At 40.9% G+C, this 16,018-nt stretch overlaps 1 protein-coding gene across 1 annotated transcript; it reads right to left on the minus strand.

The window, feature by feature from the left end:
- Positions 1–8,697: 8,697 nt before the first annotated feature.
- LOC147867708 (polyphenol oxidase E, chloroplastic-like) lies at positions 8,698–10,675 on the minus strand. Its single transcript, XM_087315500.1, has one exon. It carries the CDS (start codon positions 10,624–10,626, stop codon positions 8,968–8,970), a length of 1,659 nt encoding a protein of 552 aa, XP_087171626.1. The 5' UTR covers positions 10,627–10,675; the 3' UTR covers positions 8,698–8,967.
- Positions 10,676–16,018: the final 5,343 nt, after the last annotated feature.

The following is a 16,018-nucleotide window of genomic DNA, read 5'->3' on the forward strand; positions in this document are numbered from 1 at the left end:
GTTGGGAGTCTGCATTTAGACAAACCTCACATCGACGCACTACCTGAGGATCTGGAGGTGTTGCAATATTGTTTCAGAGAGAGCTACATAATAGGCTAGAAATACTAAGGACAGACCCAGAAGCTCATTGCGTGTGGGTGAAAGTCTTCACGAGCAAAGACCATGCAATATTTTTTGCCATTTGTTACTTTCCCCCGAAAGGATCTCGTTATAATATGGCTGTAGAGGCGAATTTAATTGATGAAGGAGTGCAACATGGGCCTTCTCCATACAAACCTCTATTGGATGACATAATCCGATATTCTTCCCAAGGAGAAGTCTTCCTTGTAGGAGATTTCAATGCAAGAACCCAATCCCGACAATGCACAATATTTTAGATAAATGGAAACTTAGAAATGGTAAATGTCGATCCTTTAGAGATAGGCACCACACGTAGATCAAAAGATGAAGGTGAGGACACCACGAGCTTTGGCCATCATTTGGTCGAACTTGGTAGTCGGCACCGGATGGTCATATATAATGGTTTGACCAAGTTGCTAGGCTCGAAAGAGCTCACATGTTTCCCACATGCAGGAGGGGAAAACATAGTTAACACCAGGTCATTTGAAACAGGTAATATGTCGCATTCTCTTTTTCATATCTTAGTGAGATGTCAAAAAATGCCTTATTTAAGTAGAATTCCAAAAAGGCACGACGCATGCATATGTGGTTTATGAAAACATAGGGAAAAATAGAACTAACTAATATCACTTCAACAAAATCATCCGACGTATATTCTATCTACCATGTTTTTGTCCAAATCTTAGACAAGGGTATATTTGTCAATGCAAGTATAATAGTAACACGAGTCCTTGTCATAATATTCTAAAAAGCATACCCCATTGAATAAGTGACTTCTTCTAATTATGTGTGGATATTTATATATAATATATCTTAAAGCAAATTGTGAACCTTGCAATTAAGAGATACTACTATGTCAGGAGAAAATTTACATTGACACGTGATACATGACATCGTCAATGTATAAATAAACTAGTCTACAATAACATTCCAATCATACGAGTAAATGATAGAGTATAAATTTATCTCCCATATACCCCAAATGATAAAGGAGAGTTTAAACAACATGTACACATACAAATATACTTAATCTCTAAGTTCAATGATTGTTACACGAAAATTATAAGTAAGCTCAACTTATATATTACGTCAAAATTTAACAATTCATATTGTTCAAATTTTACAATAAGCCATATCCATTCAATAAAATAATAAGTCTAGTAAAGCCGTCTCCTCAAGATTAGCTCTTTCATCAAGATTGTCCTCAATCGCTTCGTCAGTACGTTAAGTTGAATCGTTAGTATGTTCAGACTCTGGTACGTCTTCTAATTCAAAAAGGTGCCCTGCGTCTTCATCTATAGGTTCCATAGGTTCTCTAAAAGTCATCTAGAACATCTAAGTTTCATTGATATGCTTTGCCCCAACTTCTTGGTCTTGATCAAGACAACCCCAAATACCTTGGATCCTCATTTTGATGAAATTAACTTGCTCAGGGTCCTTCTCTAATGCAACAGAGTTCTTGATCATCTTTAAGGCACATGTTTTAGTAGTACACGATAGTAGAATGAAATTGCATAGGTAACATCAAATTGAAGAATAGACTATAATGTTAATCTAAATTGATGTAAGTTTTATATTATATACCTGTGTCAGAAAACAAATCTAAAACCCATTGAAAATTTGAAAAAATAAAATTTGAAAAAATAAAAAATCTTGGATTTTCAACTGGAATCCAATGCGATGCACTAGATTTCAGTTGAAAATCCAAGATTTTTTTTATTTTGTAATTTTTAAAATTTTTTCCATAAAAAAATAATAAATGGATTTTCAGCTAAAATACTATGCACTACATTATATTTTAGTCTATATAGCTAGAATCTAATGCAATGTGTTTGATTAAAATCGAAAATTTTCTATGTTATTTATTTATATTTTTTTCCATATAAAAAAATAATAAATGGATTTTCAATTGAAATCCGATGCACTACATCAATTTGTAGTCTATACAGCTAGACATCGATGTAGTGCATCAGATTTTAGTTGGCAATCCTTTTTCTTTTCAATTGTTTTTCATTTTTTCGAAAAATAAATAAAAATATGTTAAAAAAGTGGATTTCCAACTGAAATTTGATGCACTACATCGAATTTCAAATAAAAATCCAAATTTCTTTTAGTTTTTTCATAAAACAATGAAATAATAAAAAAATATTGCATTTTCAACGAAAATCTGATCCATTGAGTCAGATTTCACTTGAAAATCAATGATAAAGAAAAATATTGGACTTTCAACGGAAATCCGGTGTAGTGCAATGGATTTCCGTTGAAAATCCCTTTGAAAATGATGGACTTTCAACGGGAATCCGATGCACTGCATCGGATTCCCGTTGAACATACATCATTTTAAATGGAAAAAATCACAATTTGTTTATTTTTAACAATTTTTTAGGGAAAAATTATAAAAAAAATAAGAAAATTTGAAAACAAATAAGAAAAAGTGGATTTTCAACTAAAATCCGATGCAATGCATCGGATTTCCGTTGAAAATCCATTTTTCAATTTTCAAAAAAATGGATTTTATGGAAAAATAAAAAAATTTCAGAAAAAATACAAAAAAATTTCAAAAAATATGAAAATTTGGATGCCTTGAAGTTACCCACATGATTAACTCCTTCCGGGTGGACCCATGTCCTATTGGCGTGGACCATAGTTTCTTATACTTTGCGCTAAAATGCGATATCTCCAAAGTCACCAACTCTAGTCAACCAAGCCATCATACCACAATACACTTCACACACGAGCTCTCTTACATATACTCTCGACATGTTCAGACCCATCTCTCCTCTCTTGATCCCTCACCTTTAGAGAGCCTTACTACGGAACTTACACACATCCTTCACTCCGCTGTAGTTAGCAGTTTCCCATGATATAGGAAACACTCCAATCAAGGTAGATTAGGATCTATGCCACAAAATAGATGGTATGATGAGGATTATGGAGACTTACATAGACAACTTACAGTGTCGCAACTCAATGGTACTATTACCTCAATACAAGCTCGCAAATAAATGCGCAAGATGACATGTCGTAAGAGACGAGTATGGGATGCATCCCAATATTGGGAACTCTACCATATGCTCATGAGTAGTGATTGCACCACTGCATGGAAGAGACTATGAGAACCAAGACCACGAACACCCATCGAGGATCCCAACACTTGGCACACATATATAGAGAGATTTTACCAAGTCCCAAACCAACCACCCATTCCAATGCCTTCTACACCCCAACCAACCATGGGGACACTTTTCATGACCTCTAGGATCACGAAGGTCATAAAGAAATTACAACATAGGAAGTCCATGGACCACACAGGGTTGCGAGCAGAACACATCATATATGCACGAGAGTGCCTAGCTCCCTTTCTAACTCTAATCTTCAATCGTGCCCTCATTGAGGATTTTCCACCATAGTGGACTATGAACACAGTGCCCCCCATACATAAAGGAGGGGACCCCATGGACCCTAATACATATAGGACCATTATGATAGGTCATACACTTGCTAAATTATATGGTGTAGTAATGGAAGCAGAGCTTAGCGATTATATGGAGACCATAAATCTTTGCGCACTTGAACACGCTGGCTTTAGACGAGCATTCGCTACTATTGATTATATCTTCACACTTAGATGCTTAATTGACCAGACAAAGGCTCGCAAGAAGAAATTATATTGTTGTTTTGTGGATTTTGAACGCAAAGCCTTTGACATGGTCCCTAGAGAGTGGTTCTTTGATAGGCTTAAAAGCTTGAGGATACCAAATAACATGATTTGGGCCATCTACGCACTATATGAGCAAGTCTCCGGGTGCATCTGATGCCCAAGTGGCGTATCCAATTGCTTCACTAGCACTATTGGTGTAAAACAAGGCTACCCCCTATCATCGACTCTTTTCGGGATCTACATTGATGAGATCACTGATTTTATTACTTGTAAGGGAGGCAACGGAGTAGTCCTTGGGGATACGCAGGTTTGTATCTTGCTCTATGCAGACAACATAGTTTTGCTCTTTGAATCTGAACATGACCTACAAAGGCACCTTAATGCCTTAGATGACTTTTGCACACAAACGAGGATTGGTTATAGTGAATCTAGGGAAAACTAAAGTCCTTATCTTCCACACATCGGCCCAAGTTAGAGCTAAGTGTCACCTAACCATGTCCCATAGCCTAGTTGAGGTTGTTGGATCATATGTGTATCTCAGAGTCACTTTCAATGCCTGCTTAGGTAAATTTTCGATGTCAACACAGGCAACAAAGGATAGACTTACGAGAGGACATACATCCCTCTCACTCCTAGAGAGACAATGCCACCAAGAATACTTTCAAGAGCCATAGAGTAAGGGGTGGCTCTTTGACTCATTAGTGACCCCCTCCCTCATGTATGCATCAATGGTTTGGGATCCCGGGCTACCATTTTTCATGTGGACGTAACTAGAGAGACTATTGGTGAGGATTTTATCACACCAACTCCGAAGCAAATCGACAGTACCACATGACATTATTAGAGCGGAGTTCACTTTACCCCCGATGTTAGTAGAGGCACTTTTTCAACTTGTAGTCTTTATTCATACGATACATATCCAACCACATGATAGGATATCTCATCAAGCCTTTGAGACCTCTCGATCACTGTATGAGTCCAGCTATACTAGCTCATGGTATGGCATGATGGTGAGTTGGCTTCTTGCGAACGTTCTAATCATTAATAACCTAGCTCTCCTTAGGTACAACCACGCGATTGATAACACTTTAATCTCTCACGAGGATCGTAATAAAGTAATACACCAAGAAATATGGCAAATTTACACTCAGTATAAATGGATCACCCCACTAGAGCCACTCCGCTAAAATGTTTTACTATAAGGAACACTTCATGCACTTAGCTAAGTTAGGTTTTATTACACGACCAAAATATCTAGATGCATTCTTACCAAATGCACTAAGGGTTGCCATTGGACAACTTAGAATATCATGTCACCAACTTGAGATTGAGAATGGTCATACTAATGGAGTCCTTAAGGAGGAAATGATATGTAGACTATATCACACAGAGATAGAGGATGAGTACCACTTTACATGCAAGTGTCCAACTTACGCCGAGATACTCTAGATATAAAGAAATTAGGCAGATATATCCTAGAGCTAAAACAACACAGAGAGAATAAGCTACAAAATGTTGACAATAATGTTTCTAATATTCCCCAACATGTAACAAATGAAGTTTTTCAAGGACAAGGGGAGACAACGAATGTCGACACACTTGCACCACTCGGCCTCTTCCTTGATGAAGCAGAAAACCAAAGAAGAACCAAACGCCTTCGGATGCCAGGTTTCAAAGCAACTTGAAATGGTGTAGAAGCAATTAAGAAAATGAGGGAACATGAGTTACACCACCTAGAAGCCATGGCTAGGGCACTCTCTATACCAAGACCACGGGTCACACCCACACAGAAACCCTTTGACCTCCCACTTCTTTTCGAGAGGCTTGGGTGGAAATGAAATTAGGCTTAGTGTAAAGTCATTTCCTTTATCGAATTTGTTATACCATACCACGTTCTGTACAATACTAGAACTCTTTTAGCTTAAGTTCTATTTTTATTTTATTTTGCTAGTTTTGATGATTGGATAAATACCCCATTTTGTTGTACACCAATTGTCTCATGGGCCAAATTTGGCCTTAGACGATGTTAACATATCTTTCTTTCTTTCTTCTTTCTCTCTCTCTCAACCTATCACTTTCTTATGGTTAAAAGAAAAAGAAAAACGGTGATTCCAAAAAATTACAACTTGTTAGAGGTCATAAGATTATATTTATATCCCAACTTGGTAATGTCTTTAACATCATAGACCTTGGCTTTGACCATATACCGAAATCGTCCATGAAAGAAAACTTGGGATCAAGGAAATTCTTCTCATTATGATAATAACATTCCCCATCACGGAATCTCCACATGTCCCATAGCACATCTATATTGCAGTAGATGATGGGTTACTTCTTGTGAATTGAAGACATCACCCTACACATTTAAGGTTATATGGCTTAACTACTAAAGTATATCATTTTCTTACAAGATAATTAATTTGATGCATTAGATCACTATACAATCTTGAATCCTATAATAGAACTAGTCGTGCAAATAAGACATTTGGCAACCATGCACACATGTGCAACATTTAAGGTTATATGGCTTAACTACTAAAGTATATCATTTTCTTACAAGATAATTAATTTGATGCATTAGATCACTATACAATCTTGAATCCTACAATAGAACTAGTCGTGCAAATAAGACATTTGGCAACCATGCACACATGAGCAAACATATGGCAACCTTACAAGCATCTCTTACCAGTATAATAGGATATGGGATGCCTTTGATTGAATTTAGAGGTTCCTTGATAGAGGAGAGTGGCCTCTTGTATATTGATCTGTGTAACATAGCATATTACCCAAAAATGTCGCCCAATATATTCCCTGTTGAACATCCCACCATCTTGATGGGTTTCTTCCTTCATTCCAATGGGTATTCTCTTTATGATTTCTGTCTTTTCTTTTATATATCATAATCAACAAACACAACCTTAACCATATCATCATCATTTTCGATATGGCCATCTACATTAATTATGTTATCCACATACACACCTAGATTATCATCATAATCTTACTTACATAGATTCATTATACGCTTCCCAAAGCACTTCATATATTCCTTATCATTATCCTCTCAACATGGACACTTGTCCTTACCATTTTATGATACTTACCTTTAACCTTAGCATTGACAAATATACTATAAATACACTACCATATTTTATCATCACTAGACTCCCCCTTATCTTAGGCTCACTCTCACCCTCATAATCAAAACCTAAACCACATGTAGTCTTTTCATCATCACAAACATAGTCATTACGATAACATATAGGTGATGAAAGTCCTCCCTTTTCCAACTTTCCCTTGTGTACATGAATCTATTCCAACCTTCTATCCTCTTCTCATCATCATGTCAGCGCACCATGACTAAAACCATGATGATAATCTTTCTCATCATATAGTGGTCTCCTTCTACATTTCATGGATCATCACAACCACAGTTGCTACAATGATTGTCTCCATCCTCATTTTATCTCCTCATGTCTTCATTTTCATTTTCACGTGTCCCATTATGAGCATAACCACGATATTTTTTATCCTCATCTAACCTCCTCTTTTCTTTCTTATCCTCATGAGATATCTCAACTATGATATCCTTCTTCTTTCGGTCTCGTAGTTTCGATCTTCATCACATGGTCGATCACAACTAAAACTATGATGATCTTGATTGTTTCCCAATATTTTCTCATAGTATTCATGGTCATGTGATTCATCACAACCACCACCTCAATAGACAATATCCTCTTGCTTGTGAACATATGTGTCCTTCAGCTCTGATTTCGATGTCATCATTTTCAAATCTAGTTCACATACATGCCTCATAGAGTGCCCAAAGCAATAGGCTAGCTCAAATTTTCCTCTCACCAAGTCGATCCAGGCAAAACAAGAACTCTACTTAAAAACTAAATGGTTTTGCATAATGTGAAGGAAAGAGGGACGAATGTTTCTTATGTAGGTTCCTGGTTTTCAACCACATTAGAAAGAAGTATGCCACCCTCTTCATGGACTCCACTACCATTCCGAAAATGGTGGAGAAGTCTAACCCCAATAAGTTTGGCCAGACATTGCTTGAACTTCAAAAGCATAAAGAATCATTGGCATGCTTGGTGCACAATAGTCACACACCACTGATTTCTTCCATGGTTCTTTACCTCGATTAACAAGATGTTGAGGAGTCACGATAGAGCAAGCATAGGAATGCCAATAACAAAAGAGATTCCTCATACCAGGATATAAGCTTAGCACATGTGATCATCACAAAATCATGGAGATAGTTTCTTGCCATGCCTTATCCACACAAGGACACACAAATGCACTTGCTACATTTCTTCATAACATCATTTCATTGCACCAACCAACCTTGGATATAAAGGCCAATCACCACTACTCTAGTACATAGTAGTTATTGACATCAAGCTTGTAAACCATCTCAATAATCATTCCACCACAAACATTAAGATAATGATCAAGAGCTAAATTAGGAACAATCGAGATTTTATTTTAATGTGGACGACATGAATCCACCCATATTTGGCACTATGATTTATATCATAGGCCAATTGACCTTTAGGAGATGGCAATCTATCTTTGTTTCGTTGTCTCTCTCTTAGTGCATCACGATGGTAGTTTCGTAAAAGCAAGGTAGAAGCAATTCACCATGATTTATATCATAGGCCAATTGACCTTTAGGAGATGCCAATCTATCTTTGTTTCGTTGTCTCTCTCTTAGTGCATCACAATTGACCTTTAGGAGATGCCAAATCTATTTCGTTTAGGGTCGATGTCAATAATGTGAAGAGGTCACATCATACATGTGCAATGTACTCTTGCATGATTAAATATTGGTGACATGCCATGTGCGTTGTTATAATTTGGTCTTTATCAAATCAACAATCAATAACAACAGTAGTGAACATGTTATAGCTTTCTTTATTGTGGACAAATGACTCAAGTATTCAGAGATGTCAATAACTTGGAGTGAGGCCCACGATCAGCTCATTATTAGGTCTTTATCAAATCAACAATCAATAACAATAGTGAAAGAACCCAAGATGGACCCTCACTACTGATGGAGATTTCTGGTAATTTTTCAAAAATCTCCCCATGTTTATATACAAAAGCTTATAGCTTTCCTTATTGTGGACAAATAACTTGACGAGTATTCCGAGACCTATTAAATATTTTTGCAATCATTTTTCCACTTCGTACGTGATTTTGAGACCTTGGATTGTGACTTTCTCGGTGCCCTTGACGACGATTGTCACAACCACCTCATCGTCTTTTTGGATGCCCACACGTTTCAAGTTGCTGCCAATCTCAAATTTGACATTTGTTATGAGGCGACTATGCTTGTTTGGGGATGGTATCACGTTGAACGATCCTACATACTCCGCACTATTTGTCTTTGTGGAGCTATTTGCGGTCGGAAGGTTCACAAACACGACTAACTGCACAAAGCTATCCCTCACCACATTCATGGATTGGATGGTCAACACCTCTTGGGAGTGGTCTGGGCGATTCACACCTAGAGCATATGGACGTTGCACTCGTGCCAAAAGTTTGGTGCCCAAATCAATGGTGCCATTGACGGGCGAGGGTCCAACAAAGGGCACGCCCGACGCTTTCGCCGCTGGCAAGGCGCTACCATTGGAGATGGGAAGAGGTTTGAAACGGATCCACAGCTTGTCGGAGCTCACCCTTTTGTACTTGTACCCGAGGTTACCAATGTCGAGGGAGTCTCTCACCTTCACTTTGACTAGATTCGCGTGCTCGTCGTAGAAGGCGAATTCGGTGTCCAAGAAGTCCGTGTCATTAGTGTCATAGCGCGGGCCGTGAGGCAAATGGAAGCGCCACATTTCCCACAGCCGGTCAACATTGGTATGGTGGGAATAAAAGATCGGGTCACGACCCGCGGTTACGAAGGATCCCATATCTTGCCCCAATGGAAGGGCCGTTGCGGTTCCAGTCCAATAGTGGACACTGTTGTGGATGGTATTCTCTATGCTGCCGCCCAATGGGGCACTTAAGACAGTGGAATTTCTGAGGTCCGAGCCGAGGCGGTACGCACCCCCTAGAAACAGGTCAGAGTTGCGGGCCGTGACCATGGCTTGGTACATGATATTGAGATTCTCGGACGCGATAAGGGTCTTGTTCTCGGTGCTACTTCCCGCGGACAAGCGGACAAGAGCCGATCCCGAGTGGTTCGCATTTCGCTTGGTATCGTAAAGGGCAGTGCCATTGCGGTCGAACATGGGCGGCAACACATTGCCACCATCACGTTGGTCGTCCCAGTTCCAGTAGACAAGCGCGAACGAGGGATCGCCAATGAGGCTAGCGAGGATGCGCTCGTGGAAGTAAATGTAGAACCGATGCCACGGGAGGAACAACCACGAGAAATGGACTTGGAGCGGGGTATCTCCGGCCGAACCTCCTTGCTTGTAGGCACCGTTGCAGAACGCGCAATGGAGGTCGGCTTGGACCTTTAGGCTCCGTGGGTCGGTGTCCGGGAGGGCTCTCATGAGTGCATATGCCTTGTTGTATTTGGCAATGTAGTCCTCACTCACGCGATGGGCTGGCCGGCGGACACGCATCTTGGGCAGCCGGTAAGCATCGGCGGAGAATTGGACGACCTTCTCCGGAGGAACATAGGGTATGCAACAATTGAAGTAGTAGACGGTCGGGTCGCCCTTGGCCGCAACGTCAGACGCAAGTTCACATTGGGACAGGTCCGGGACTCCTATGGGAGTTGCGGCCACAAGGAACATGTTCACATCGACTAACATTAGAAGAAGTGCTACTTGAATTGTTATTGGTATCAGGAGGGCCATATTAGTTAGATGGGAAAGCATGCTGGTAGAATTTAATACAGCCCCAAAGGTCTGAACCGGCTAGAGTATGTGTGTGGGGGATGTATTTGGAAGGAACTTTGCATACTTTTCAAATGTCACATACAAGGCCTATTTATAAAGTTTCCGTACCCCAAACAACAACAGTTAAACTGTCAATTGTGGGGACAAAAAGTCAAGAGCTATCTATGGATCCATAGACATGACAAGCATCCGCATGATTCTCCATGTCCATCGTGTGTTCGTTGTGTCTTTTTTTATTTTCGTAAAGACCCACCTGGTCTTTAAGAGCTAATAATATCTAGCTATACATCAGGAAATATAAGTATTTTTTTTTCAAACTTTTCCATGGGGATTCCAACTCTTTTACAGACAGATATGTATATGTACATAGTGGATGCGCATATTATAGTCACGATGAAAAAAGGTGTATATAAAACTTGCATCTACTATTTTAAAGAAAGGTTTTGAAAATAAGATTACACCATAATACCTCCTTACTCGAAATGTGTAAATAACCTAGTATGTTATTTTAGTCTTAAGTTATAGATTTATGGGTACAAATAATAGTACCATGTCAATTATTGGTCATTTATGTGCATCAAAAGGTGTGGGAGGGTTTATATCATGTAAATAATGTATAGACGTATTATGTATATCTTCAGTAAAGTTATGGGGCCAAGTTCCAACTATGTAGCTAATGTTTCCACACATGTTCAATAGACATGTGGGGCCAAGTATGTAATTATTAAGGTTTCCATTGCATTTTAATAGTTGTATTGTAAGTTCCATAGTATGAACCGTATGTACCATACGTGCATTCACATTTGAGTATGTTTTGATCATTTGAGTACGGTAAACACTATGTATACTTTTGTATTCGTTATTTACTATAAGTAAAAAAGTGAGGGAAAAAAATTTAAAACGTCAAAAAAGAGAGAGAGTATGTTTTTGTAACATACACATTCTTTTGCAAACGTGTATGAAAATGAATGTTTGAGCAAAAGAATGAGAATATTACGTTCTATAATTATAACTATTTTGCATCAATTCAAACATCACCTCACACCCACAATTTTGTATTTTTTAATATCTCCATTGAAGTTATCTACAAGGACTTTGAAGTTTCTTATCCTTCCCTATAAACTTTGATTATTTTCATTCGTTGCCTTCTATAATAATCTATGATTGAAAAATATTTATTATTGCATCACAGATTGAAAGCTACTAAAATTTGTGTGACTTTCTGGAGGATAGATTTAGTGCATCCATGTGGAAGGCGTGGTGTGACATTAGAAAAGGGATAAAGTGCAATCTACCTAATTCCAAACTTGTTGGGAATTCGGTCCCTTGGGATGGGATCCGGATGAGACGGATCGGACGGGCCGAAGGAAGGAACCGGATCCAGGGACATATCTGTAAATATGTTTCTAGTTTGCCTGTCATGGCCATATTTGTAAATAGTCCTAAAGTCATAGAAGTATAAATATGACTTGGGCAATCACTTTGTGTGTAGTTGAAGTGGTTATCATTATCGTTGTACAACGAGAGAGATATAGAGTGTGTGAGATACAGAAAGCTTTTCTGTTCTAATTGCCGGTTGATGAAGGCATAGAGCTCGAGGTCGTTGTGTCTGAGTCTCCCATTGTATCCTCTTTTCATAGTGATAGTTGGAGTCTGTGGGCTCCCGTGGTTTTTTTCCCGATTAGGGTTTTCCACGTTAACATCTGGTGTCGTCTCATACTATGTAAATGCTTCGATCTCATAGTGTTTAAGACTCGGTTGTGGCCGAGCACTATTTTGTACAATTTGGTATCAGAGAATGGAAGATCCATTCGGAGCCATGTTCAAGCTCACTGGCTCCAACTACTCAGTGTGGAAGTCGAAGATGAGGGACATGCTCGTGGTCAAAGATCTATGGCTGCCGATACAGTTCGGGGACAAGAAATCGGACAAGATCGATGCCACGAGTTGGGAGGTGATGCACATGAAGACGAAGACATACATAAGATGCTTCATCAACATGAGCATGTACAACAACTTTAATGAAGAGAACAAGACAAATGAGCTCTAGGAGAAGAAAAACATCATGTTTGAGAACAAAAATGCCGTAAATCGAGTCTCGGTCTTCCGGATGTTGGTGAGACTCCAATATCAAGACGGCTCCAGTATGGCTGAGCACATGAATGCCTTCCAGGGGCTCATAGATCAAACGACCTCATTGGAAGTACCTCTAGCCGACGAAGTACTTGCGTTGCTACTCGGCTCCCTTTTGGATAGTTGGGAGACTTTGGTTGTCACTTTGGGCAACGCCGGGCCGGAAAGGAAACACCTATCCCTAGCAAGAGTAAAGTCGAGCTTGCTAGATGAAGAAGCTCGCCGGAAGGACAGGGAATCCGGAACCGATTCGAAGGCCTTGGTTACGGAAGACGACCATAACTAGGGAAGGTGCCGAAATCGGAGTCCCCAGAACTGGGACAAATCGGGGACGAGATCGAAGTCAAGGGGGAGGCCTACGTGCTTCTATTGTGGGAAGCTGAGGCACTACCAGAAGAATTGCTGACACTTCCGGAAAACCAAAGAGGGAACCGACATTCCAGAACCGAAGAAGATTTCGGAGAGAAGAGGAACGACAACAATCACCGAGGAGAGTGAGCTACATCTTGTTAGTGATGAAACGACATGGGTTGTCGACTCCGGAGTGTCGTTCCATTTGACCCCCGACTGGAAGTGCTTCTCATCCTACAGAGCTGGAGATCACGGTTCTGTCCAGATGGGAAATGAAGGTGCATGCCAAATTGTCCACATAAGATATGTGTGGATTACAACGTCAACCGGGTGCAAACTGCTGCTGAAAGACGTCCGACACGTTCTAGAGGTTCGGTTGAACTTGATATTAGCTGATCTGCTGGATGATGAAGGCTACACGGGTAGCATCGAGAAGACAGTCTTGAAGTTCAGCAAAGGGAGCCTGATCGTGGCCCGAGCCAGGATGGCCAACACACTGTACTTGATCCATGCCTGGATATGCTGGGAAGAAGTGAATGTGGCATCCGACAATGCTGGTGAGTTGTGGCACAATAGGCTATGTCACATGAACCAAAAAGGGATGAGAGGACTTGCCGAAGTTAACCTCATTCCGGAGGTGAAAGACGTGCAACTTGAGAAGTGTACCAATTGCTTGGCCGGCAAGGAAAACCGAACCTCTTTCTAGACAAGACCACCGATGAGACGGAATGCACTGTTGGAACTTGTGCATACCGATGTATGCAAAGTGGACACGAAGTCACATGCCGGATCACACTACTTCGTGACGTTCACAAACGACCACAACCGGAAGTTGTGGGTCGCACCATTGAAGACGAAGAACTAGGTATTATCTATCCTCAAGGAATTCCACGCGAGAGTGGAAAGGGAAACCGGCTGGAAGCTGAAGGCGGTTCAAGCGGACAACAAAGGAGAATACCGGGGGTAGCTCGAGGAGTATTGCCGGTCGATGGGAATCCGGCTCGAATTCACTGTGCCAAAGACACCGGAGCTGAAGGGATTAGCCGAAAGGATGAACCAGACCATAATGGAGAGAGTCTGAAGCATGCTTACACATGCTAAGTTACCCAAGACGTTTTGGGCTGAGGTGTTGGTGACAGTGATCTATGTGATAAACAGATCACCCTCAACACCCTTGGAGGGAGACACACCGTGGAGAGCATGGACTGGCAAAGTTGTGTCTTACCGGCATCCGAAGGTGTTCAGGTGTCTCGCCTACGTGCATGTTGCAAAGGACAAGAGAGAAAAGTTGGATCCGAAGTCCCGACCATGCATATTCCTTGGATATGGTGATGATGAGTTCGGTTATCGAGTGTGGGACTTGGTCGACAAGAAGGTCTTCTAGAGTCGAGACATAGTCTTCATGGAAGATAGGACAATGGCCGATTGGGAGTCGGAGAAGAAGACAGTGGACTCCGGGTTGAACGACAAAGATCAGTTGAAAGACAGAAGGATCCATCCGGCCGGAAGCTGGATGAAACTCGAAGAACCGGCCGGAGTCAGACAAGGAACCGAACTGATCGAAGATGAAGAAGACCTAGACACTCGAATCAGATTCAAATGAAGAACAGATGGAAGAACCAGTGCTCGGAAACCAAACACGAAGATACCCTTTGAGAGAGAGAAGGCTCCCCCGAAGATTTTCGGACGTAGAGCATATCTTATTGACCGACGTGGGGGAGCTGGAAAGCTTTGAAGAAGCAAAGAAGGGCACCCATAACCACAAGTGGTTAAGTGCCATGCAACATGAGATGGATTCCCTGCATGAGAACCACACCTATGAATTGACGGAGCCGCCGAAAAGAAAGAGAGCACTCTGGAACAAGTGGGTGGACAAGTTGAAACCGGGAGATGCCAAAAATCCACCAAGGTACAAAGCCCACATTGTGGTGAAGGGCTTCTAGCAGAAAAAAGGAGTGGACTTCGACGAGATCTTTGCCCCGGTAGTAAAGATGACATCCATCCAGATTGTGTCGAGCATAGCTGCGAGCATGGACCTCGAGGTAGAGCAACTAGACATCAAGACAACGTTCCTACATGGCGACCTCGAAGAAGAGATCTACACGCAACAACCAGAATGATTCGTCAAGAAAGGGAAGGAGAACATGGTGTCCCGATTGAAGAAGAGCTTGTACAGACTGAAGCAAGCTCCTCGGCAATGGTACCGGAAGTTTGACTCCTTCATGATCGATGAAGGATACCACAAGACGTAGACCGACCACTGTGTGTTCGTGAAGAAAGTCGATGGAGCTGACTTCCTGATACTTCTACTGTATGTGGATGACATGCTGATTGTCGGACCGAACCGAATTAAAATCGGGAATCTGAAGAAGGCCTTGAACCAAACCTTCTCAACAAAAGATCTGGGTCCTACGAGACAGATTTTGGGAATGCATATAATCCGGGACTGGTTGAAGAAACAATTGTGGCTGTCACAAGAGAAGTTACTATACATGACAAAGGTACTTTAAAGGTTCAACATGTCGGATGCTAAGTCGGTCGGGTCGACACTTCCAGCAAACTACAAGTTGTCTGGGAAGCAGAGCTCTAAGACAAAGGTAGAGAAGTCGGAGATGATGAAGATACCATACACATGTATGCAATGGTGTGACCGGATATCAGTTATGCAGTCAAAGTGGTCAGTTGGTTCATGAGCAATCCAGGAAGAGATCACTGGACCGCGGTCAAGTGGATACTCTAGTACTCGAAAGGAACCTTGAGCATGTGCCTCCGATTTGGCTCAATTAATCCCCAACTTGAAGGGTTCACTGATTCGGATATGTCAGCTGATGCGGATACCAGCCGGTCTACATCCATATATATCATGACTTATGCAGGGGGAGCCGTA

Source organism: Azolla caroliniana, unplaced genomic scaffold (assembly GCF_043228905.1).
Source record: "Azolla caroliniana isolate FFs.n. ecotype wild unplaced genomic scaffold, voAzoCaro1.0.p SCAF_2, whole genome shotgun sequence".
NCBI classification, from domain to species: domain Eukaryota; kingdom Viridiplantae; phylum Streptophyta; class Polypodiopsida; order Salviniales; family Salviniaceae; genus Azolla; species Azolla caroliniana.